The sequence below is a fragment of the Tasmannia lanceolata genome, unplaced genomic scaffold (genome assembly GCF_043159265.1).
Source record: "Tasmannia lanceolata isolate RefF3 unplaced genomic scaffold, GAP_Taslan_0.1 ptg000015l, whole genome shotgun sequence".
In the NCBI taxonomy this organism is placed as follows: domain Eukaryota; kingdom Viridiplantae; phylum Streptophyta; class Magnoliopsida; order Canellales; family Winteraceae; genus Tasmannia; species Tasmannia lanceolata.
The window spans coordinates 44,118,875-44,143,305 of NW_027518692.1; the positions used below are offsets into that span (position 1 = coordinate 44,118,875).

A 24,431-nucleotide genomic window follows, 5' to 3' on the forward strand; every position below is an offset into this window, starting at 1 on the left:
TTTCTTCTTTATTGAAAGCTGGTTATTCTTGTTCTTCGGGGATTCGAAGAATATCTCTTCGTGGAGGCGAAGGTTTATCCAATCGGAGTCTTGTTCAACCCCAATTCAAAGAGTCACATAGCTGACACAAGCCAGACTACGTGATGGGTTTGTATATAGTGTTGTCCATCTACAAATCAGCATGCTAGGATCATCCTATGAAAATGATTTTATGGACAAGGCCTATTTATGTTGGGGCCCAACAAATGAACGGTTTGGATCTTTTAAAAGGCGGACACAAATTAGCTTTTTGAAAAAGTACACTTTATAGTGTGTTACCATGTAGTTGCACATATTGTTTTAAAAATATATTTAGTAGTGAATGTGCTTATGCTGGTCCTAGATCATATTTAGTTGCGAATATCAAAACAATGAGAAGAGAACATCAATTCCATAGATCATATTATTATTTTTAGATTAAAGAGATACAAGTGAGTTCATTCCATAGAATCACTCCTGCAAAATATAGAAAGAAGGGAAGCCCATCTCTCCCAAACTCAAACGGATAGGACATATAATTTTACATAATTAATCGAAGGGCATGCTATTCTTAATCAATTCCCTGCATCATCTCCACCCACACCAATGTTATGTAAATGCATGATGAGATAACAATATCAGGGATAGAGTTCAATAACAGAGCGCACACCCAACACAGGCATTATTTTGTAGTGAGGAAAACCTGCATCCATGAATATCTTGCCCCATTCCCGTTCGTCCCTCTCCTTTCCCACTACAAGCACCATCATCAACATATCAAACAAAAGTTGTGTTTCTGTCAACATTTGATCACCCTTGTTGTTGTTGTTGTTGTTGCTTACCACTATGTCCACTATAATCACCTTCCCTCCATCCTCTCTACATGGAATCGCTTCCTTGCACCGATGCAGTATCTTCACACATTCCTCATCACTCCAATCATGCAGTATCTACTGCCAATGAATTCAAAATTAACAATCACCTTTCTATTTCTGAATCATTTAAATATTTAAATGCAAGTTTGAGTCCAATAATCAGTTTTGGACTCAAAATCAATTCTCAATATTTGAAAGGAATTGCGCCTTAGTTTAAGAGTTCTTTTCGTCATTTTCTTCTAAGATGATTTTGGCCTGCTCTTTCATCTTTCCTTATGTGTCATACAGCAATGACCCAATATTTTTAAAGGGAAGGCATCCCAGTGTAAGCAGTGCATCTTATCCTATATATTAAGACATTCAGTGTAACCCTACATTTAACCTCATCGAGATTACTGGTTAATTAAATTGTTGCCATTCAAAAAAAAGTTAATTAAATTATTAGAGTTAAATTATGGGTGGAACACTAAGAGGCAGTAGAAGATCCAACCTAAATCAATCAACCGTCATGGATGATCGAGATAAGTTTTAATCCTCCTTTTGTATTCTAGATTTAATGCATGATTAGATTATATTAATGTGGTGATCCTATATGTGACTATCTCCCTTTCATACAAATTATAAATGGTTGTCCACTCCAAATTCCAGATTCCCTACACCAAAAATTTGGTTAACACAATTCCCGGTTGAAAAGAAAAGTGCAATTGAAGTACCTTGAGAAGAATTGCGTTTGCAGGAGGGATGGATTCGAACATATCCCCTCCGATGAAATCCACATTGCTGCACGTAGGCGAGCTTTTGACCACATGTGGGAGGTCAAACACAGTGCACTTCACGTTCGGAAATGCATCGGCGATGACCCTGGAGGCCATTCCAGTTCCACCGCCAACATCAACCAATGATTCCAACCCTTGGAAAATGGAACCACACTCTCTAACAACAATGTTCATCAAAAATTGGGCATCACTAGCCATGGCCTTATTGAAAAAGTTGTTAAGCTTAGGGTACTGGCTCGCATAGTTCCAAAGTTTCATCCCATGTGCCATCTCAAATGGGGCAACAATGGGTTCATCCTCTTGGAACCAATCACTCAAAAATTGCCAAGGTTTTTGTAGAAGAGGATCTAGAATCATTAGCAAAAATGGTGTCAAATCCATTTTCTTATCCTTGAGAAGGAGCCTGGAAGATGGGGTCAGCATATAGCACTCTTCAACTCCATTGTTTTCAGTGGTGAAGAATCCCGAGTGTACCAATAGACGCATGAGGCGGCGCAAGCAAGCTGTTTTGTTTGATGCAATGGGAAGTGCAGTGATCAAGTCGGAGAAGGCGATTGGGTGACCATGGTTGTGGACGATGTCTGGGATGCCTAGTTGAACGGCGCACTTGAGGGACATAGAGCTTATAAAGCTAAATATATGACTCCATACATGAGCTTGAGCATGCAACAATTCATGAACTTCCTCCCTTTCACTCACCTCCATTACTGAAACTCTTTTCAATTCCTACTCCTTCATAATCCCACATACATTTATATGATAGGCAGGGAATTAATACAATTGTGCCCACTTGAGATACAAAATGTGCTATGCAACCAATTTCTTTAAATTCACCCAACTGTTATTTTCAACCTTCATTTTCCCAGAAAGATAGTTGTGATCTTGCCTGCTTGAGATACAAAATGCGCTCCTCACACTTATATTCTTTAAATTCCCCCAACACTCATTTTTGTCCTTTTCTTTTCCTATAAAGAGACTTATGTTCTTGCCCCCTCCAGATACTAAACGTGCTGTCTAGCACCAGAGTTTCTTTAAATTCCTCACACTCTTATTTTTGTCCTTCTTTTTCCATAAATAGAGTTGGGTTCTTATCCATTTTGAGATACAAAACGTGTTCTTACGCAAATTTTCTTTAAATTACCCGAACAATCAACTTTGCCTTTGCCTTTCTTTTTCCTGTAAAGAGAGTTGTGTTCTTACCCATTCGATAGACAAAATGTGCTCATAACACCAAATTTCTTTAAATTCCACGACTAAGAACGTGCTCCTCACACCAATTTTCCAATTTTCTTTAAGTCCCTCCCCCACAAATTCATTTCAATGATATTTTCCCAATAAAGAGAGTTGTCTATTTTCCTCTTTTGGCTTTGTTTAATGGATTTTTCTAAGGAGGTATGATTCCATAGGCAATGACCTTAGTAAAATATAACAGGGAGTTCACTATTACATATGGGTCCCATAATTGATTAATCTTCATAGCTTGGTTGATGATCCTTACCTTAGATCTTCTATGGCAAAAAAGCACACAAATCATCGAATAATCTATATTTTGTCTGGACATAGACTGTCAAAAACTATATTGAGGGCAACTATTCACATTCAACCACTAATTAGTAATAACACACATTATTGGATGTTTGTTTTTGGCAATTGGAGTGAATTTTGGGCAGGAGATATACAATATTCCCAAAAAAAACTTTAGGAACTCACAACAAATGCAATTCCTAGAATAAGAAATTTTTTTAAATTTTTTTTCTGAGATAACTATAAATAAATAAAAATACTCACCTTAATTTTGGGTTTCAATGTGGGCCGGGTTGGTTCGGGTGGAATCCAACCCTAGCCCAAGCAAGATAGCATTACCCAGACCCCAACCCAACCCAAGCCTCAGGTTGAGGATGGTCAACCCAACTTACCTGCCTCAAAATCTCTCAACCCTAACCTAACCCATTTTTTTCCAAATCGGATTCACCTGGGTTCAAGTTAGCCTGGGGCAAAACAAAACAAAAACCATACCAAAAAACATAAACCTAAGACTTTGAAAATCGCAATAAAATTAAATTGAGGTTGGCTTCAGGTCAGGTCAGGTGGCCCAAAAGCCTCAACCCTAACCCAATCTGAAGTTAAATCAAAATTCGAAATTCGAAATTGGGTTGAAGCCGTCAAGTTTGGGTTGAGCTCGACCCAAGTTGCACCCCCAGCCTTAACCTTTTACTATTATTGTCCATTCACACTTCGTATATTTTTAGGCTAGTGATGTTAATGCTCGGCAATACCAAGTTTTTATAAGGAAAATGAAAAATGAGCACCTTTTATTTAAAGGAGTGAAGTGACCTGATTGCCACGTACAATGCGGCTGGGTATCACAAATGATGAAAAGGGGCGCATTTATCATTTCCCTTTCTATAATTGCACTAACTCAGCTTGTCTTTTATTATTTAAACACCCATCAAAGCTCCCAAAAGTCGATCAAAAAGCAAAAGACAAGCTGAGTTTATACTGATAGTGCAAATCCCTCTGAGGAGCAAAAACTATACCCGTGGTTCTCTTTTCTTGGAAAAAAGGGTATTGGAGCTACAAGGAAGAAAGCTCTCATTATTATGATTCTTCCAGTGGTGAAGCTAGGAACGCTCGCCCTCAAAACACTCTCCAAACCCATCGCTTCTAGGCTCAAGAAACAGGCAGGCTTGCACTCCCGGTTTCGGCACTTCATCATCAACATAGCCCAGGTTTCCTTTTCTCTCTTTTTCTTTGTTTTCTCCTCTTCTCTCCCAAATCATGTTTGATTCTACGATTTGGGTATTTGGGTATTATGGAGATTTAGGCTCTTTGAATCTTATCTTCTTCTGTAATCATCCTAGATGTGAGTTTAACATCTATTGTGGAGATTTAGACTATGACTTTACCTTTTCTTTGTTGATCATGAATATCATTAATGTATTTGTAGGATTATGCACTGCCCAAAAATTCCATTTCCATCAACTTTGAGTGGTGGGATTTCTTAAATTTTATAGCAAATCTATACTGAGAATTGTATTCAAGTTATATAAATTATGGTATGTCTTGTACATCTCTATTGACTTAATTCACTACATTGAATGCTATTTTTTTGTGTACAATCCCTTGAGTGATTTGCTTTCGTACCTGTCTTTTCGACCTTCATTCAGCCTTCCCTGTCTCTCTGTATTAGAGATGTTTGAAGTTTCAACTGCATTTTTCCTGGCAAGTTTAGTTTTTTTGTACTTAAGTAAATTGGAAACACATTTTGTTACTTTTTTAGGACTTTAGGCTCTGTTTCTTTCGACGTAAAATTTGTTTTATGTTCATTTTTACAACATAAAACAAATTTTACATCCATTTTTACGTCGAAAGAAACGGAGCCTTAACGTAAATTGGAATTTAAGCAGGAACTGCGAAATCAAATATGTGAGATGCTGTTCATTCTAATTTTGTAACAATGTGTGGTGGAATTACCCACGAAAAAACTATAGTGATAAATCCAATGGATGGGTTCCTACATAATATCCAGGGCTAAGCCACTTGCTTCAGCCTTTTCAATGAACCGTCACAGACTAATTCTATCAGACTTTTTTTTATGACATAGGGTATCCCCACCCAATTTTTAGGGCGGGACTATTCCCTATGGATGCGCGCAATCACCCGTAAACCAAATGCATCGGGGGGATTCGAACTCGGGTCAATGGGGAGCATACCCATGACATTAAGCCAAAGAGCCACACCCATACGGGTTAATTCTGTCAAACTTGTTTAACAATAAAATCCACCAACTGTGAGTTTCTCTTATCATGTTGTACTTTCACAAGCAGAGTTGGCTCTGCTATTTATTCTTTTCAATGATAAATACCGATTGTTTTGTGTATTTCTGTTTGTTCTGAAATTTCATGTATCATCCTTGGTTGTATCTGAAACACAACCTTTATGACTTTCTGCACTGCAACTCTTTGTTCTTTCTGATAATGTTGTGTGATTGAAAAATCAGACAAACCACCGACTCAGCACAACCATACAAAGACGAGTTTATGGTCATGCAACTAACGTTGAGATCCACCCTTTAAATGAGGAGAAAGCCGTTCAAGCTGCAGCAGATCTTATCGAGGAACTCTTTGTATTCTCGGTACTATTTGTTCCCAGCTAGACTTACTTTTTTTATTTCCTTTTAAAATTGCATTTGTTATTGATTACTTTGGTTTATGCATATATATACATATATGTTTTTGCACATGTTTTCATCCGCTCACTCAAATTGATATGGACTGTAGATATGAGCTTCAGTGGCGAGGTTGGGTTGGGGGTGGGGATGGGTGTGGATGTGGATGTGGATGTGGATGTGATGCAAGTTGTGGTTGGGTGTGTTACTTAGGACTGAACACATGTGTGCTTGTGTATTGCGTCTGTCTATGCACATATACGTGTCATTGTGCACATAGAATGTTACAAAATTTTGAATTGTGTGGATTTTTCCCTTGGAATTACAAGTCTTCTTCTTCTTTACATTTTTTTTTTTTCAATTCTATCTTGCTTTCATAATTATTTAGGCAACTGCAACTAATATGTTCAACTGGATTGAATATGTCGCAGTAGCTGCTGTGATCTTTGAGGTGCAAAGAGGTGCCAGATCAGAAGCTAGAAAGGAGGAGTTACGCAGGCAGGAACTGGAGGTAAGATATCAAAATTCTCCCTCCGGTTTAGCTGGTTGTCTGTTTATAGCTTTTCCTTTTTCTAGTGATTTGTAAGTGCTGTTATTTTCAGTATTCCATTTGAAACTGAAATATGGCATTCTGGGAACATATGTTGAAGCTCTCCCTATGTAGTTATGGATACAATTTTTTTCCAAAAATCCAAGGTTTGACAGCATAAACAAACCAATATCACCTTTAAGAAAAATCCAGATTCCATCTCAAAAAAAATGGGGTGGGTGGGTGGGTGGGGGGTTCAAATATGAACCCTCTACCAGCAATGGCTCATATTGCATACATTCCCTTTTCTTTTCTTTTTTTGAATGGTAGATAGTATTAATAATAGCGAAAGGAGACCGAGATGGTCAATACAGATAATACAAGATCAAATAAGGAAACAAAAGAAAAATATCAAGGGGGGAGATAATCAAATCGCTCCAATCTTTCTCTGGATACCCCAACTTTAGCTAGCTTATCCGCTACCCCATTTGCGCTTCGCTTGACATGATAAGCATCTATTTGTGAACCTCATATATTATCCTGAATTTCCTCAAAAAAAGCCACAAATCTCCAAGGAAATGAGTGAGTTCCATTAAACCATCTAATTACATTCTTTGAGCCTCCTTCTATCTCCACCTTTTCCAATTCAACATTGCTTAGAAGTTTAATTACATGGTGTATGGCCCGCACTTCCGCCTCATTTGCATCTGAGATACCTATTGGGCCCGAATAAGCCCAAATGACATTTCCTTGGTCATCTCTTAGTACTCCCCCTATTCCGGATGGACCCGGATTTCCCATACTTGAGCCGTCAAAATTAAATTTCAACAGTCCTTGGGCGGGTGGCTCCCACACTTGATCCACTTTGGGCTCTTCGCTAGCTCCATTGCAAATCACTCTCCAACCATACCATAGATCATATGCGGATACAAATGCAAAGCTATGGATGGTTCTCACCCAAGATATTGTGATTGCAATCATCTTATTAAATAGGAAAAGTGGTCTCTTTGATACTCCTTTGAAAACCCGTGCATTTCTTTCCATCCATAGAACCCATAAAGTAGCACGAAATTCTACCTTCCATAAAATCTTTCCTTTTCCCTTCCACGGAGTCAGTTATCAATTTTCTAGCAGTTCTACTAGTTTGGCTGGGAAGACCCACACTACACCAAATCTTGACAACAATCTACTCCACAACCTTCTTGCTACATTGCAATGTATCAATAAGTGATTCACTGTTCCCCCCCCCTCCTCTGCTTGTAAGCATAGAGCACATTCGCTGTTAAACATTACCATCAGAGGGATGATGGATTCATCAAGCATTCAGAATCAGAATGGAACCATCAGCCATGCACATCACCCACTTGCAGTACGCTATACTCTCCTTTTCAGCAGTGCCTCTCTCTCTTGAGATATTATGAAGCTGTGTCGGGGTTGAGCCTAAACTTTTCCAGGTCTTCTTTTATGGGAGTTCAGCTGGAGAGGGAAGGTGTATAGGTTTGCTCTTTTCCTGGGTAAGCTGTGTCAGATAAGAGGATAAAGCTCTCCAGTTATTCTGTTATGGGAGTTCAGCTGGAGAGGGAAGGTGGATAGGTTTGGTCTTTTCTTGGGTTGGATTGCTGCATTTATCACAAACTTTTATTTGGAGTAGCTGTTATGCGATGGTCGTCCACCCAAGTGTTTGTGGGATCCAACTGTGAAAGAAAAGTTTGTTATCTTCGGGAGGAAGGATTACTCTCATTAAGGCAGCACTTGCCAATATGCCTTTGTCCTACACCTGTCTTTAGATGCCTATATAGTGTTATTGAAAGGATCATTTTTATAAGAATTTCCTTCGGAATGACAAGGAAGAGAACAAGAAGTACCATTTACTGAGTTGGGATATGGTTTGTAGGCCCAAGGCAGAAGGGGGGGTCTAGGGATAAGAAATCTGAGACAGATGAATAGAACGCTGCTTAGCAAATAGATTTGAGCGATCAGTTTTGGCCGATGGTGATTGCGGAGAAGTACATGATCGGTTATGGCAGGTAGATGATGGCGAGCATCTACTAATTCTAGTGCATTATTGTCTGGAGGGATATCATGAGCTTGACAGAGTCGTTCGTTTAATATAAGGATTAGGCACAAAGTTTACTTAGGTTCATGTGTCTAGTTCTAGCATGACCTCTGGTGTGGTGATTTTCCGTTGACGGGAGTTTTCCTTGATAAAGAGTGGCCTCGGATTGTGGGGCGAATCTGGGGAAGTCATTTTGTCATCAAGAGTGCAAAGTTGTGTGAGGGTCCTTCCCCACCATCTGGGGAAGTCTTTGATGTCAAGGAGAGTCCTTCCTCACCATCTCGATCTTTCTTGGAAGACTCGATTGATATTACTTGAAGGCATTGCTTATTTTCAATCATATTGGATAATTTCTGTATTAACATTCATGTCTAGATGAAGGCTAGGTTACCATTCATTTTTTTTTTTTAAAAAGGGCGCTTGAAGAATAGCTAATTTTCATGGGAAGGAATAATGAGGCATTCAAAGGGGAGTTACTGGATTTTGTGGCTGTGGTCATCATGAAGCTTAGGGCTTACTTGGAAAGGAACGAGGCCTGCAAGTCTGAGATAATTGATGTCGTGGTGGTGTTGATCAGGAGAGTGCCAGATTGTGGTTGGCTTTCTTGTTTTGAGGTGGTCGGGCTATCTTTCTTCATCAGACTGGTTGAGGGAGCACCTTTGGTTCCAAAGAATTTTGAAGGCATTGTGTGCATAGATTAGAAGTTTCAAACAGTCACAAGCCCATTCTTTGACGTACCTCAATTCAGCTACCTAAGAGTAAAGAACAAGCATATGTCAACAGAAGAAGCATTTCTAAGCGTCTGGTACCTCAATTCAGAACAGCAGAGAAAATTTAAACTGATGGCACTTGCCATCATATTTCAAACTTACTATTGCATTTTATTGAAAAGAAATTTAATCAGTTATAATTAGCTCTTTCGATACAATTCAAAAAAAAAAAAAAAAAGCTCTTTGGATAATTAAATGCCTGAGCATGCTTTTGGAGGGAGGTTCAGGGGCATATGATGGGTATGTTGGACCCGGTGATAATATGACCCCATCTCATTTTGCATCTTGCCTTGAAACCCGAAATATGAGATTCTTCTATCAGAGTGTCACAGGCCGCAGAGGCAACTCTTATTTCTTTTTTAGTCAGGATATAAAGACATTGCATATATTATGAATCCATTTTTCCTCAAAAGGTTCGTCCTTTTCCTCAAGTAAGGAAATCCAATCCAGTTAGCAAGTAGTATATGACTGAGCCTTGTGTTAATTTAGACAATGAAGCAGAGAGATGAAGAGCTAAAGCGTGAAGTGGAGCATCTTAGGCATAAGCTGGACGAAATAGAGCAGGTTGCCAGGGGACGAGGAGGGCTTTCGGGAATTCTCAATTTCAGGCATGTCGCAACCAAAGAAAGCAAGTCGTCGGCTACACCTTCTTGAAGAGAAGAAACTTGTTCAAATGATTCCAACAAGTCTCTTATTACACCACATGTCACCTGATTTGTTAGTGAAGAAGGTATTCTTTATTTGCCTTGGGTTGATTTATTTTTATTTTTTTTTGTAATTTCAGACTCTCCTTTTTGTTAATGCAACTAGTGATTGTAACTCAGCTAGTAAAATATCGGTGTGGTGTTCATTTCTGCTTGCAATTTAGTCAGAAACTTCAGTTCATCTAAGAAGACTGGAATCACTGTTAAAAGAAATGGGCTTTGACAGGGAGAATCAATGTCAATCTAAGTGTTCCCACCTGCCTGGTGAATCCAAATTTGATTGCCCGTGGATTGAAACCCCCTCTGGACATGTCTACACACTCTAAGATGAAGAGTTTGCAAATGGTCTCTTGAATGCAGGATAGGTTTTCAGGCTTTATCCTGGGCTACCTTGTATTCAAAGATAGGTTGTCTTGGATAAGCTCTATACATATGATTTTTATCCTTGAAAAATACTTTATATTTTTTTAAAAAAATGTTTACAAGTGAAATGTCACCTCTGGTAGGAGTTACACTAATCCTCAATTTTTTCTGGGATAAAACTCAATCATTGATTAGTTCTCTTTATAAAAAAAAACTCAAATCATTGGTTGTTGTGGGACAAACAAGGCAAAACTCTTACCATGGTCAATCTTATCAAAGTAATAATTAACGATTGAGAGTGGTAGTATTATCTTATCAAAATTAGTTCACTAGGGGGTCAATTTGGTTGTACGTAGTTGCCCTGTATTGAGTAAGGATGAATTGGAAGTGAAGTACTCAACACGTGTAATAGACTCATAGAGTAGTAGTAAGCAGTGTAGTTTCCTGATGCGGAGTGTTTTTACTAAATTAAAGGGGGCAATAGGGGTGTCAGTACCAATATATAGGTGAGAAAAAGAGGGAAAAGTGCTAAATCCAAAGGATCTACTAGTGGAAAACCACATTTTTTTTTTCAAGTAGTTCAGGATTCAAATGGAAGGCAATTTAAGCGGAAAACCACCTTAAATCCAAATGATCTGCAGGCACGTGCATGCAAACGAAGCTGAGCCTAGAGCTTTATAGCTTTTACTTTGGGGTTTAAAATGGTGTATTATAGAGGGACTAGGCCCCCAATGTAACGACCCGTTGATTTCCCCAAATATCTTGATCCCTTGAAGATCAAAGGATTTAGATATTCAAGTGGCATGATTAGTCCTTCACTTGAGCTAGATCGACAAATTGAGGATTCTGATTATTGATAAAACGGTCTGAAAGGCTCTAAATTATAGTCAAGAACTTTGGTGGATCTACATCAAACCTACTAATTGAGGTTGAGTCATCAAATGTCATGTTTTGGGGCTTGGGCTTCAAACAAAGTAAATGGCTTGAAAGCTAACAAGATGCGAGAAGACATTAGAGATTTAGCGGGGATAACTAATCCAAAATTTCAGCATATACTGAGATCAGCAAATGAAAAGGCTGATAAATTAGCAAAGGATGCAATGGGGGAGTAAGTAGAGACCTGACTTTAGTGCAGAGCTAGAGGTGTATGGAATGTAGAGCCTAGGAGGATTGAGATTATTGCTGGAATTTCTATACGGGGCACCTTGTCCCTAAGTTACTGTTGTATCTTTCTTTGGGTTATGAATAAAATGGTGACTTTGAAAAAAACCAAAAAACCCTTGCTTCAAGTAGTTTGGCAGGGGGGCACAAAAGTAATGCCACATGAGGATACAAGGCATGTAGTTTTCTAGTAATTTGAATCAAAACATACCCTACTGGTAGCTGATGTGCCCCCCCACCCCAAAAAAAAAAAAAAAACAGGCCAAAACGCCTAGTAAACTCCAGAAGTTGTACAACCAAACAGTAGAAGAAATATACAAGCAGCACTTCCACATCTCACTTGGGACCTTTTAACAAGTTTATACTGCCAAGTTACAGACGAAGCAACCATAAAAGTGTCTAATCCGACACATGAATTTATTGAATTCCTTGGAGCACCTACCCATCATTAAAAAAAGAATAACAATCCTGATTTATTATACAGAAGCAAATCTTCTTCTGTTGTTTATAAAGAAAGAGATGTAATGACTCTTCTAGGAGGAACTGCTGCATTTACAGAGGGATATAATGACTCCTAGTCCTACTTACAAATGATGGTATTGATGGAGCTCATGCATGCTTAATTTCCTCAGTCAGTCAGTCAACCTCTAGCACCACCTTACCAGGAACAAGCCTCTTTTCTTTTGCCTCATGGGCCTCCCTTGCTTGTGTGATGGGGAATGTCTTATCCACAGGTATCTTCAACTTCCCAGCTTCTGAGAGCCTCCCAATCTCATCTAACCCTTCAGAATCAGCCCTCATGTACGTCCACCAATACTCTGCACATCAAAAAATCGAGTTGACATGTTGTAAGAAGGCTCTACCTGCTGCTTTGACATTTGAATAACTAGAAGAAAACATGGGAGAATTCCTACATACATCCAAAAAAACAATGCATGCAATTCTTCAATGTTTCATTCATGTTAACCCTCATCGGTATTAAAACCCATAGAAGCAATTCAAATGGCCTATCATTTAATCCCTCAAAAGGTTAATTATATCATCAAACTTGGTATTTGAATTCCCAGTTTAGGAAGAACATGATTGACGAGACTGACAAACTTCAGCCTTGCACAAGTCAACAATGACCAACATGTAACATATTCATCACCTGTCTGGGAACCATGCATGATTCTCGATTTAGTAGTGAAACTTTAAATGTATGTGGCTGAATATTTTATGTAATTCCCAAATTAATGACAGAACATTAATGACATGTAGGAAATGTCGGAACTGAGAGTATAGTTACTATTTTCCAAGATCATCTTTTCCTCTTCTTCCTTTTTTATGTCATCATTCAAAAAATGGGCATACCAACTCTTCAAATAATGATCACCTATACTTGTTACATAGAATACTTTCTTCCTGAGAAAAGTTAGACAACATAAACAAAAACCCTTTTTTTTTTTTGATAGGTAACATAAACAAAAACTTATCATTCAAAAAATAAATAAACAGAAACATTAGCACCAATTACAAAGGGGACAAAGATTGCCCCACATACAATGAATCATTAGAGACATCAGACACCCTTCTTGGCTAAAGAGTGCCAATACCTTTGCACTGCGGAGTGAATGAAAAAATCCAAAAAAATAGTCATATAGTTTAGTAACGTTTCTCATTTCATTGATAAAATTGGAGAAATGCCACAGACCCAAAGAAGAACCTCCAACCCATGCAATCACTTCAGATCCTCCGCTAGCATTCATTGTCTGTAAAAAAGAATCTAGTACAATCTGATACCAGTGAGAATAGCATGAACCTCGGCCTCATTAGAATAACTCCTCCAATAGGTCCCGAGAAGGCAACCACCACGCCCCCCAAATGGTCCCTAAACGCACCACCCACTCTAGCAGGGTCCGGATTGCACAAAGATGTTCCATCAAAGTTAAGGTTAATATAGTTGAGGGATGGTGGAGTCCATTTAGGGAGGCACTTCCCTTTAGGCACTCTCTCCAAGACAGTAGTAGGCCAATTACGAGTAATCTCACAAACAGAATAGCCAAAAAAACTACTCCTGCCCGCGTGCCCACAAAACGATAAGCCGCCTTGCTTGACACACAATCCCTCTTAACACTCTTCACTTTATCCTTCGAACTCCCAAGGTTCCATTATGACCAGAGGCACCAAATCACCATGAATGGACTCATGCTCCAAGGATTCTCCCTTTCTGACCGAGGTGTCACAAATCCACCCCTCTGAGAGACACACACAACATGCTAAACCACCTAAGGATATGGCCCCACACGATTCTAGCAATCGAGCAATGGATAAAGAGATGATTACCACTCCACTCGTCGACCTTGCAGACAACGCACATATTTGCCAAGAAGCAACACTTGCTTCTAAGGACAATGTATTAATCTTGTCATGGGCGACGTCCATCCGAAGCACTGAACCTTAGGATGAATGCACACCAATCATAATTTGGATCAAATACTAGTCTGACGTGGGCCCCTAATCAAACAAGAGACAAACAACCGAATCGAGAACACACCTTTAGGATCTGAAGCCCAAATTCTACGATCCTCAAGGCAAGATGCAATTACCACGATATCAAGGCACCCAAGGATATCGAATACAGTAATCAAGGTTTTAAATTTCGGTTTTGGTTTCGGTCGGCACGAAACGGAAACATAATCAAGAAAGTCATCCATAATAGCTTAATCACGTCAAATACCTAGTGACATGCATTGTCGCACATGTCTGAAACAATAAAGTCAATAAATAGGTACAATGTAATGAAGTATAAGAAAGTACAATGACCGTCTCCCCTCCAATGACCCCAACTCTATGTCAATACCGCATAGTCATGAGGTATTATTGGTCCCATGCCGATCTAACATCACATGCATAAGATACGGTTACTTTGTTGTCAGGTTCAATGACGCTTCCTACCAAATATCATTCTCTACATTAATGAGATAGAATAAGATGAAAATCATAACATATTTCCATTTTTTGTTGTTCTGGCCATTTCGGTCAAATTTCGAGAATTTCGATCGAATTTTCGGTCATATTTCAGAAATTTCAGACGGAAATAATGACACGGAAGGAATTAATTGAGATTTCGATTCACTGGAAATGAAATGGAAAAATTTCGGTCGTTTCGGGGAAATTTAAAACCATGATGGTAATGAGCTCATCGTCCTTGAGATGACGATACTCCCAACCCCACGGGCTTTCTCTTGCTTTTGGCATAGTGGGCCTCCCACGCAGGACTATTAGCTCACTGGTAGAGCGTGCCCCTGATAATTGCGTCGTTGTGCATGGGCTGTGAGGGCTCTCAGCCACATGGATAGTTTATGCTCATCAACGCCTGACCCGGAGATGTGGTGGTTTCGAACTCCGGTTCGAACAGGAGGAGTACGCCATGCTAATGTGCCTTGGATGATCCACATCTCTTACAACCTACACAGTCTTCTGTTCTTGGAGCAGGAGCAATTTGCTTAGCTTTACATCCATCCCAAGGTATCATTTCCAATACATCTGTGGGGCAGGCTCGTACACATTGAGTACATCCTATACATGTGCGCACGTGTAAACGAGATGCTCTACCTAATTGAGCTATAGCCCTTGGCATAAATATCTTAACATCAAGAGAATTTATTGTTAAGATGGATATTCCATGATCCCACATGATAGCTCTGATCCTTTTCCTACCAAGGATTGGTATTGCTTAGAAGTAAGATTCTATCTATAAATCCCAATGTGATGGGTTCTATTTTTTTAGCCTCCCATCCAACCTTTTCAAAACAGTAAAAAAAAACTCTCTTCTCACAAACAATTCTATAGAGGCTCATAACCTCAAGATAAAGTGGACTATGACCCAACCACACTTCCTCCCACAACCGAACTCTATCCCCCTCCCCTTCCCTACCCTAAACCTAATAAACGAAGCACACGCCTCTTTGACGCAGCAGACATCCCGCTAGACACCCAAGCCTCGACCGCTAACTCTCTCTTCCCTCCCATCCTTCCCAACCCTCTCTATATTTAACCTCCAAAGAGAGCTCTCCCAATCTCCATACTTACAATGCTTCAATTCCCAAAGACCAAGGCCTCCTTCCAACCTTGGACGACACACAATATGCCACTTCACAATATGTTCATCTTCTTCCCCTGCTTCCCAAAGAAACTCTCTTTTTTTTAATGGCATTCCCAAAGAAAATCTCTTTGAAGCTTCTCAATCCTTTTGGCAACAGACTTAGGAATCTTAAATAAGAACATTAAATATTCAGGGAAATTCGCAAGAGCGGCCTTGATTAAAGTAATCCTACCACCAAAGAAAAGATAGTACATAGAATATGCTTGTGCCCATGAATATATCAACTGATCAACATGTTTGGCTTTAAGCAAGTGTTCGTTCTCTATGCCTGGTTGGATTAAAAAAGGCTGCCGGTAAGTGTTGCATGCAATGTGTCACGTAACTGGATATAAATGTGATCAGGATTATCCTAGTAGCATGTGGGATATGTGTGCTCGATGTGCATGTTGAATATCACAATTTTCCAAATAATGAACTATCCTTGTAAAATAAATATGTTTGTAACGATAAGTGTGCCGATAAGTTTGGTAGGCATCGGATAAAAATGCATTGCATAACTGGATATAAAATGTTATCTTTTCAGTGTCGCAAGGAAACCTTGTGGCAAACTCATTTTTTTGCACACCAACAGACCAGATATCCATTTGTTTTAGCAGAAGTGCCTTGGTTCAAACACACATACAAGAAGACACTACACTTTGAAGCACTATATGGTACTATTTGTACATAAAATCCAATTCAAGGCACAGCATCTGTCTTACATGAAAAGGAAAAAACAAACAAGTACTGTGCGATCTCCTCAATCAAAGGTCAGTGCCAAAATCTGAGGCCTTATTTGTTATTTTGTTGAGTCCTAAAAAGTGTCTGCATTCTCCTCATTTGTATGTTAACTAAAATTGGAGACCCTCTTACAACTTCCAAATTTAGTCTTCTTCACACAAACATCAAGAATAGAAAATGTTTCATCCTTTAGGTTGTGTCATTCCTCACGCACTTAAATAAACAGCCTCTAGTAGGTTCCGCATCTAAACTAAAATAAAAGTTAGGCTTCCTCATTCCAATATTTAGAAATTCCTTTTGGAACATCAGTTTATGTACCGTATAATATGGAAATGGCATATTCTGAGATGACCAAAGATACCTTCCAGAAATCTAGAAACACTAAATCACTACTTAAAATCCTGGGTTTAGGTTCATATTTCAAAATTGGAGAAACAAGTGTTTTATCTGATGTATGCAGTTTGTAGCTAATAAGTATCTTCATCAACTAAAAATGAAACAAAGACAAAAGAGCTCTAGACAACAAAAGATCCAGTATTAATATGATAAACTCGGATGATCATTCCTTTTGTACCTATTCCATGAGAATAACGGTATAGAATTTGTTTCTTCAGCAAAATGGCTGTAGCTGCAGGAATCCCAACAGCCAATCCATACCTATCTGCAAGAGTTGCAGCCTCCCCCTACAATATAAATGACAATAAAATGCATTCAAAAAATAAGTATTTGAAATTCCTGCTCTCATAAAAATTCCCTTCTTTTACCTGCAAGGTCATATAGTGGCCACCTCTCTTAAGAAAGTTGATGCCTATTCTTTCTGTTTCTGGCGCTCCTATAGTGTCTAAAACGGCATCAAATTGCCCTTGGATTGCTAGTACAATATCCTGTAAATCAAAGTACACAAATTAGAAATGATTATTCCAGATATTATAAAATGAAGAATTTAGAACAAACTCGAAATATCATTTTTAATTTTTGGGTTCAGGAATTCCTCTATAACTTAAGTGACACGATAAAAGCTTTTTCCATTCTTTTATTAACTGATTTATGTATCAGATTCCACTCGCCTTATGGTTGGGAACTAATGATTGAACAACACTTGCACTTCTCATCTACTTACAAGTAAGGTTTTCTATGTATATGCATAAAAGGATGCGCAAGATCACTGTTTATGCATGAATGCAGGATTGATCAGCTTAGATAAAGTGAATTAAGTAAAAATAATAATGACAGAGCCTACTGAAAAGATTTGGCATGAATATCCAGTGACTAAACGATGGCGGTTTCACGTGTGCAGTGTGAGATTTTTCAGAGGTAAAGGGACAAAACTAGGTGAAAACAACTCATGACTAAACGATGGAGGTTTCACTTGTGCAGTGTGAGATTTTACCACATACAACAGTATAGGGACAAAGCTAATCACCAACATAAGGTAATCTTTGCAGTTATTAATTAAGCAGAGGAACTACGCAATGAAAATAAATCAAAACTGAAACTCAACATCATTACCTCTGCGGTATAATCAATAGCTTGCTCAGCACCCACTTCCAAAACATAATTAATACTTTTTGGCCCACATGTAGTTGACACTTTGCACCCTGCAGCAACTGCGAGCTGAATTGCAGCTAGTCCAACTGCACCTCCTCCACCCAGCACCAACACCCTTTGTCTAGGGAGTGACATAGGAAACCTCAGAATGACAGAGAAAGACATACCAAAGTTTTTCAAGAGAAGTGGCTACATACATTTGAATTGCACTCCCATTAACAATATCCACTATGAATGAAAAGAAAATAAGTATCCAGTACAAAAAAATGAAATGAAAATAAGTATCTTATGGAAGTTCATGAGAGAAGATAAAAATAATAATAAGAGAATAACTCCTAGAATGTACTTTTAGCTTCCGAGAAACCTGACACACGGAGAGAAGTCAATGAAGCAGCTGACATGCTGTCAAAGTTCCATTTGAAAATACATGTTGAAGAGATTAATCCTAGTAATTTCCCCTCTTCTCTCTCTTTGGTTAGTTCTGATTGTAATGGAAAAGTGTATGTACTGGTAAGGGTCCCACCAAACCCCAGCCTCCCCACCAAAAATTTTAAAAAAAAATCCTACAAAGGACCAGTTGGAAAATCCTAGACTCCATATAGCCCTTATAACACCAATATGTACTCAACTGAGGGTTATTAAGTAAACAAAACCCAAAAGTTCCTGCACCTGAGATAAGTTTCTTAAGGCTCTGCCCTATGGTGCTCCACACCATGAACTATGCTCATAGCTACTGAAGCTTACTCACAGTCAAGGCACCAACAAGAAGATACTCTACTTTCCCTACAGTTTGGTGTAGCTGATTAAGTTATTTGCTTTGATAGAGCCCACATGCTAAAAAGGTGGGTTAGTAACAAATAAAAGAAATGATGCTGAAGAGACTAATAATGTGGGGACTGGAAGGGGAAAAGCAGACTGCAGCCTTGGCGGCCACATTACTATAGCATGAAACAAGAATATGCCAAGAGTAAAAGAAACCATTTAACTATGGCTGCAAAAGCATTTCATATTTTTTTGGGATACATGGACATGTGATATAGAAGGTTTGTAAACCAATAAAGCAGCTGATCATAAACATTATTGGTAGGGTGGTGCTTTTTTATCAAAAGATTGGTTCTATAGTCTATACTGAATAAATATAAAGCTTTGGTGGTAGTGGTAGAGCTGCTGTTATTAGTATGAAACAAAACACAGAGAAACCATAGCCTAGATAAACAAAAAACAAAAAAATAATAATAATAAGGGTATCATCATCGCTAAAGTTTAATCCATAAGCGCTATCACCTTGAGAGAATTCATTACCAGTAGGGAAAAAATAGAACAAAATGGTATCCCAATTAGAAAAATGGGTTTCATGGTCTCATGGTCATGACATTGGACTTTGAATCCAATAGCCCGAGTCCGACTCTCAGTGAGACCACTTCCACTTCAAATCGTTTCAATTTCTATTCTCTCGTGAAATTCTATCCACATTAGGCTTAGACCGATATCTCAGTTGAACAGTGTTGCAAACACGAGTTTGTGGCTTCTAGTCCGCTTACGTACCCAAAAAATGGTATCCCGATTGATTGGCTGATATTCTTTCTACGCTCTTTTAGGGTGTGGATGCATTGCTTTTCATCTGCAGGGAAGCACTTTCTTTCCATGGGTGCAATCCATAGCTAGGTATGAATTGGTTTACTAGGCAAGCAAAATGAGGATGTGGATTTTGTAAGATAAAAATGAGGAAACAAAAGAATGAGATCAGTACAATAAAAAAACTATTATAGAAACAGAAACTAGATGCAGCCTCGTGTCAAATGTATGAAAACATGTGAAAGTCCGAATTTAGTGAATTTCTTTTCTGCATAGCCATGGTAGTACATCTTTTTGGAAGATGATGTGCTCATCTTCTAATAACAATGTGTTCATAACTCTCAGTCTACGAAAACTAAGCCCATCTTCCTTCTTGAGTTGCAAACAACGTCCCGCCTAACATGATGGTACTTCCTACATTCCACTTTATCATTCTACATAAAATTCTTGTCCAATTGCTCATTTTCTCAATCAAACTAATCAAGCTTTAGAATAATGACATGAAATACAAAAGCATATTCACAAGTACCACCTTTATCGAAGTGATTCTTCCACCTCGAGATAGCATGCTCTTCTTTCACAAAGACAGCTGCCTCTCCACTCTTACACTAACTAGGTCCACATGTAATGGGAGACCCAAATATGCATTGGGAATAGAAGCAGATCTACATCCCAACAATAACACAAATCGGTCCACCATTCCTCGATCCATCCAAACCCCATAACAGATTCTTATGAAAGTTGTTCATAATAACATAATACCAAGTAGTTGCCTCAAAAAAGTGTAAAACTGCTTTCATGTTTCTCACTTTCTCTTCACTAACTTCACTTGATAAAAGTGTGGCATTCGCAAAATGCAAGTGAGAGATATCTAGCCAGATGAGGAGATAACGAAACCATGAATATTCCCTCCAGCTTTAGCCCTTATCATCATCTTGCTACTAGTCTCAGAAATAATCAGGAAGAAAAAAGGAAAAAGAATCACTCTAACAAAAAACCCTTGAGCTTTTGAAGAATCCTTCTGGTGAACCATTCACCAATATGAAAAAGAAAGCAAAGGGCACACATGACTGCCACCACCTCCTCCACCTATTGTTATTCTCTTCTGTTCTTTGTTTGTTTGTTTTCTTTTTTATCTTTCTTTGTTTATTTTGCTGATTCAAGTTTATTCTTTTTTGGTCTTCCCTATGTCATGTTATGGAAAACAATACTAGATACATCCCCTATACCATCCACAACCCCCAAAACAAAACAACACTAAAGTGGAGCTATCCTAGGAAGGAGCCGACATGGTCAATCAAGACAAACATTTTTGACAATGTACCTCACATAAACATAAACTCTACAGATATCAAGAAACCGGGACTTCCTCGGTCTCGTTTATTAGTAAATTATCTATTTGCCCTTTCAAAAAAAAAAAGACAATGTACCTCACATCATACACTAGGAAGCATCATCGCATCATTCATCACCCATAACAATAAAGAAAAAACCCAAGACACTAAAATTGTAAAGTGAATGAGTTCATGATGGGTAAAATGCCCTGTTGTAAATCTGTAAAGACACTCATCATTTCATTGTGGTGAACAGCTTAGTTCCAGATACATCAATATAGCTAGCTCCAACCTCAATCAAATATAGAAGCTGAAAGTACTATCATGGATATCAATTGCAAAAAGGGTTGTCTACAAAATTTAGCACGTATATAGATGTGATTTGAATGAAAAAAAAAATGACATAAAAAACCAAAATAAAAATGTGTGATAGATTTGTTATACAGAATGCTCTATATGTATATGCATAGTAATAAAAAATCAGCTCCTACATCGACAAGCAAGTATTCATAGACATACCCTTCAACAATCCTGGCAGTACTCTTTAGAGCACGCCAAGCAGTCAATGCAGCGAAAGGGATGGCGCTTGCTTCCTACAATATCACACAGTAAAATTAAGCAAAATTAACTATCATATTCCAAATAATTAAGGAAATGTTACCCTAAAAAGTGTGCCAGTATGAAATTAACAACACGATATTAAGTACTTACGAAGAAAAGAGCAATTGCAAAAAAAAAAAAAGGGAAAAATACAGCTACCCCCTCTCAACTTTGTGACACATTCAACGATGACCCTTTAGTTTCAAACTCATCAGCTACAACCCCTGACTTTTCAATGTGTATAAGGTAGACACCTTCTTTTGAAACACTATCAATGCTAATTAAGATCTCGTCTCTAGTCGGTCGACTAGAGAACCTTCTATAGTCCGCCGACCAAAAACACAGTGGGACCGCATTGTTTGGATAATCCAACGCATTCATTTGATGGGCCCTGACATAGATAGGGTGAGCCCAAAAAATCAGCTCCATAGGATCATCCTAACCTTTCGATTTGTGGACGGACCGTAAATGAGGGGGTCTACGTCATAAGCATTGAAAAGTCAGGAGGTGTAGTTGATGAGTTTGAAACTACAAAAAAAAAAAAATAATAATAAAATATAAAAAAATTCCTAAAGAATTAACATACCACATGTGTTAACGAATTTGGTTTCTGCGTAAGCTCATCTTCGGAAAGAACGGCATAATCAGCGTAAGTACCTCTGAGGGCGGTGGGATGGAGCGCCCCGAAAACTTGTTGGCCCACGCTGAATGCCCCAACCGAAGCTCCAACAGCTGCAACTTCACCACTAATATCACGACCCAAAATCAGCGGCAAAAGCGGTTCAAATATGGAACGCCCATAACCAGATCTCATCTGAACATTTGAAGAAAAAAAAAATGAGTAAATCCATCTCTTATGAGAGAGAGAGAGAGAGAGGTGTATCTATCAAAAGAAGAGATATAGATTGGAAGAAGACTGACGCGAGTATCGAGTGGATTGATGGAAACGGCACGAGCGCGGACGAGAACATCACGAGGGTTGAGATCTGGAATTTGGACGTTGGGACGCACTTCGAGGACGTGGGGCCCACCGAATCGAGGTAAGACGATGGCTCTGCAACTGCTGGAGTTGAACCGGATTCCTCTTAGCTTCGACGCCCCTAGCGATGGAATGGAGGAGCCACGTAATGATCTCCACACCCGCATTTTTTCCCCTTAATTAGAGGTTTTTGACGGCTTAAACCCTGGTACAAGTTGGAAACGACGCCTTGGAAGACGACGGAAATGGCAAATGACGCATCTAGGCTACCGAATGAAGGAAAGAGAGTTTTTTGTTTGGAGAAGTGGAAATGGGGAGGATGTTGTGTCTGTTTTGCATCCATACGAGTTCTTTCTAAACCATGTACTCGTGGCCCGCGTTTAGGTCTCTTTTTTTTCCAATAGATTTGGGGCGATGATTTTTCCGCCCTTCTGTAGGATAATGCGCTCCACTGTTAACGTTATTTGACGTCAAAAAGCGTTAAAGTCTGCCCACAATTCACGTTGACAGTGGGGTGCATTATCCTGTATGGGGCGAAAAAAATCATCTCCCTAGATTTGTTTTGAACCCGGAGGTTATCCTTTTGGATGATCTAAGCCAGCCAATCAATTATTGGCTTCCATAGGCAAGGACTGAATCACCTAATCTCTCTCTCTCTCTCTCTCTCTCTCTCTCTCCCACATTTTTATTTGTAGTGATAGCCCAATTTTGTTACGTGCCCCAAAGGATTTGGAAGTGCCAACAAGGATTGATTGCTAGGGAGGCAGCCCTTGAGAAGTAGTTATATCAAAAAGAAAAGAATAAGCATCATAAGAACAATACGAAAAGTAGGGATTTGCTAGGGACCATCGTCGCACAAGGCATTTAGCGGAGCAGCTGTTGCAACAGAGAGCAGCCACTTAGGCTCAGATTTTGTCTTATTCATTTAATTCATCTCACATAAGGCATTGGTCTGTCTGCGAAATGCCTTATGTGTGATGTTCCCTAGCAAATCGCAGAAAAGTACTCTGAGATTGAACCTGCGAAATGAAGGTTGAGTTACAAGAGCCTCTACTGTTGAGCTAGAGGCTCAACCTCTGTATAAGATCAATCTCAAATTAATAATTGATTGTCAGTAATACAAATAAAGAAAGAAAATGAGGGGAGATAGTTTGATTCAAGGCAACCGGACCTCATAACAGCTCAATTAAAGATGGACCATGACTCTTTTGAAAAGAAAGTTTCCATTTTTGGTTACTAAGGGTGTGTTCGGCAACCATTTAGACAATGGTTTCCGCCACTTTTTAGGTGACAAGAATGAGATGTGTGGAGAATCTAGAAAATCTCATTCTGTGTCATTCTGTGTCTCTAGCCCAGAAAGTCAGCTTCTAATATTATTGCGTTTTGCACGACTTAAACCTAGGATTCTAAAGAGCGGCTATTAGTCGTTTCTACGGATTCTCATCTACCTGATCCCCACCTGTTTATTCAGGCGAGAATGAGAAGCCTTGCCGAATACACCATAATTCTCCTCATTTTCTGTTGAGATAACTTCTTAAATACAATCATAAATGTTTGGCACGTCACTACTCTATTAACCCGCTTACATTACACATAACTCTAAAACAGATACCCACAATTACATAATAATTACATACTAATTAACCTCATATACACCACGAACATGCATATATCAAATTTTGATTCTCTTTTGGGGGAAAAGGGGGAAGAGAAGGAAAAGTCTTTGAGGCCCACATGGAATTCCTACAGAGGAGAAATGAAGGGTATGGATGTGCAAAAAGTTTTTTCTTGAAAAGTTCTTTCATAGATTTTCTTAAATTTTTTCTACACTTTGGGTTAACCAAACATTGGAAAACTCATTTCCCATAAAATATTTTTTTTTTTTTCAAAACATAGAATCCATAGATCCAAGCATGCCCATAGCATCACCTTGGAAAATTTAAAAAGTCCCAACATCTTCTTCCTCTATTAGCTCATTCACAAGTCAACCCGTCAAAGATTCATTCGAATAATCCTTAAAGCGATCATTACAACAATAACGGTCGAAGATGTTGAGGTAATAATGTCCAAGAACAGATGATCAATCTTGTGAAAAATAATGAGTTATT

General features: G+C 38.8%; 3 protein-coding genes across 3 annotated transcripts; 1 reads left to right on the forward strand and 2 right to left on the reverse strand.

Annotated features, from left to right (window-relative positions):
- Positions 1–418: 418 nt before the first annotated feature.
- Positions 419–2,431, reverse strand: LOC143847471 (trans-resveratrol di-O-methyltransferase-like). Its single transcript, XM_077356294.1, has 2 exons — positions 1,607–2,431; positions 419–968 (listed from the first exon to the last, which is right to left on the reverse strand). The coding sequence occupies exons 1-2, from the start codon at positions 2,372–2,374 to the stop codon at positions 657–659; spliced, it is 1,080 nt and encodes a 359-aa protein (XP_077212409.1). The 5' UTR covers positions 2,375–2,431; the 3' UTR covers positions 419–656.
- A 1,588-nt stretch (positions 2,432–4,019) lies between these two features.
- On the forward strand, positions 4,020–10,015 carry LOC143847472 (OPA3-like protein). Its single transcript, XM_077356295.1, has 4 exons — positions 4,020–4,398; positions 5,670–5,820; positions 6,272–6,348; positions 9,682–10,015. Exons 1-4 carry the CDS (start codon positions 4,270–4,272, stop codon positions 9,844–9,846), a joined length of 522 nt encoding a protein of 173 aa, XP_077212410.1. The 5' UTR covers positions 4,020–4,269; the 3' UTR covers positions 9,847–10,015.
- A 1,790-nt stretch (positions 10,016–11,805) lies between these two features.
- Positions 11,806–22,676, reverse strand: LOC143847473 (GroES-like zinc-binding alcohol dehydrogenase family protein). The gene is made up of 7 exons (XM_077356296.1): positions 22,266–22,676; positions 21,931–22,158; positions 21,264–21,337; positions 17,797–17,956; positions 17,052–17,171; positions 16,862–16,970; positions 11,806–12,238 (listed from the first exon to the last, which is right to left on the reverse strand). The coding sequence occupies exons 1-7, from the start codon at positions 22,488–22,490 to the stop codon at positions 12,057–12,059; spliced, it is 1,098 nt and encodes a 365-aa protein (XP_077212411.1). The 5' UTR covers positions 22,491–22,676; the 3' UTR covers positions 11,806–12,056.
- Positions 22,677–24,431: the final 1,755 nt, after the last annotated feature.

Excerpts from the sequence above, each read along its gene's own strand:
- LOC143847471 (XM_077356294.1), bottom strand. The coding sequence starts at position 2,374 with ATGGAGGTGAGTGAAAGGGAGGAAGTTCATGAATTGTTGCATGCTCAA. Across the intron at positions 969-1,606 it reads CAAACGCAATTCTTCTCAAG|ATACTGCATGATTGGAGTGA; the intron begins GTACTTCAATTG and ends CATTGGCAGTAG.
- LOC143847472 (XM_077356295.1), top strand. The coding sequence starts at position 4,270 with ATGATTCTTCCAGTGGTGAAGCTAGGAACGCTCGCCCTCAAAACACTC. Across the intron at positions 4,399-5,669 it reads TCATCATCAACATAGCCCAG|ACAAACCACCGACTCAGCAC; the intron begins GTTTCCTTTTCT and ends TTGAAAAATCAG. Across the intron at positions 5,821-6,271 it reads CTCGGTACTATTTGTTCCCA|CTGCTGTGATCTTTGAGGTG; the intron begins GCTAGACTTACT and ends ATGTCGCAGTAG.
- LOC143847473 (XM_077356296.1), bottom strand. The coding sequence starts at position 22,490 with ATGCGGGTGTGGAGATCATTACGTGGCTCCTCCATTCCATCGCTAGGG. Across the intron at positions 17,957-21,263 it reads ACTGCCAGGATTGTTGAAGG|ACAAAGGGTGTTGGTGCTGG; the intron begins GTATGTCTATGA and ends GTCACTCCCTAG. Across the intron at positions 12,239-16,861 it reads CCGTTATTCTCATGGAATAG|AGTATTGGTGGACGTACATG; the intron begins GTACAAAAGGAA and ends TTTGATGTGCAG.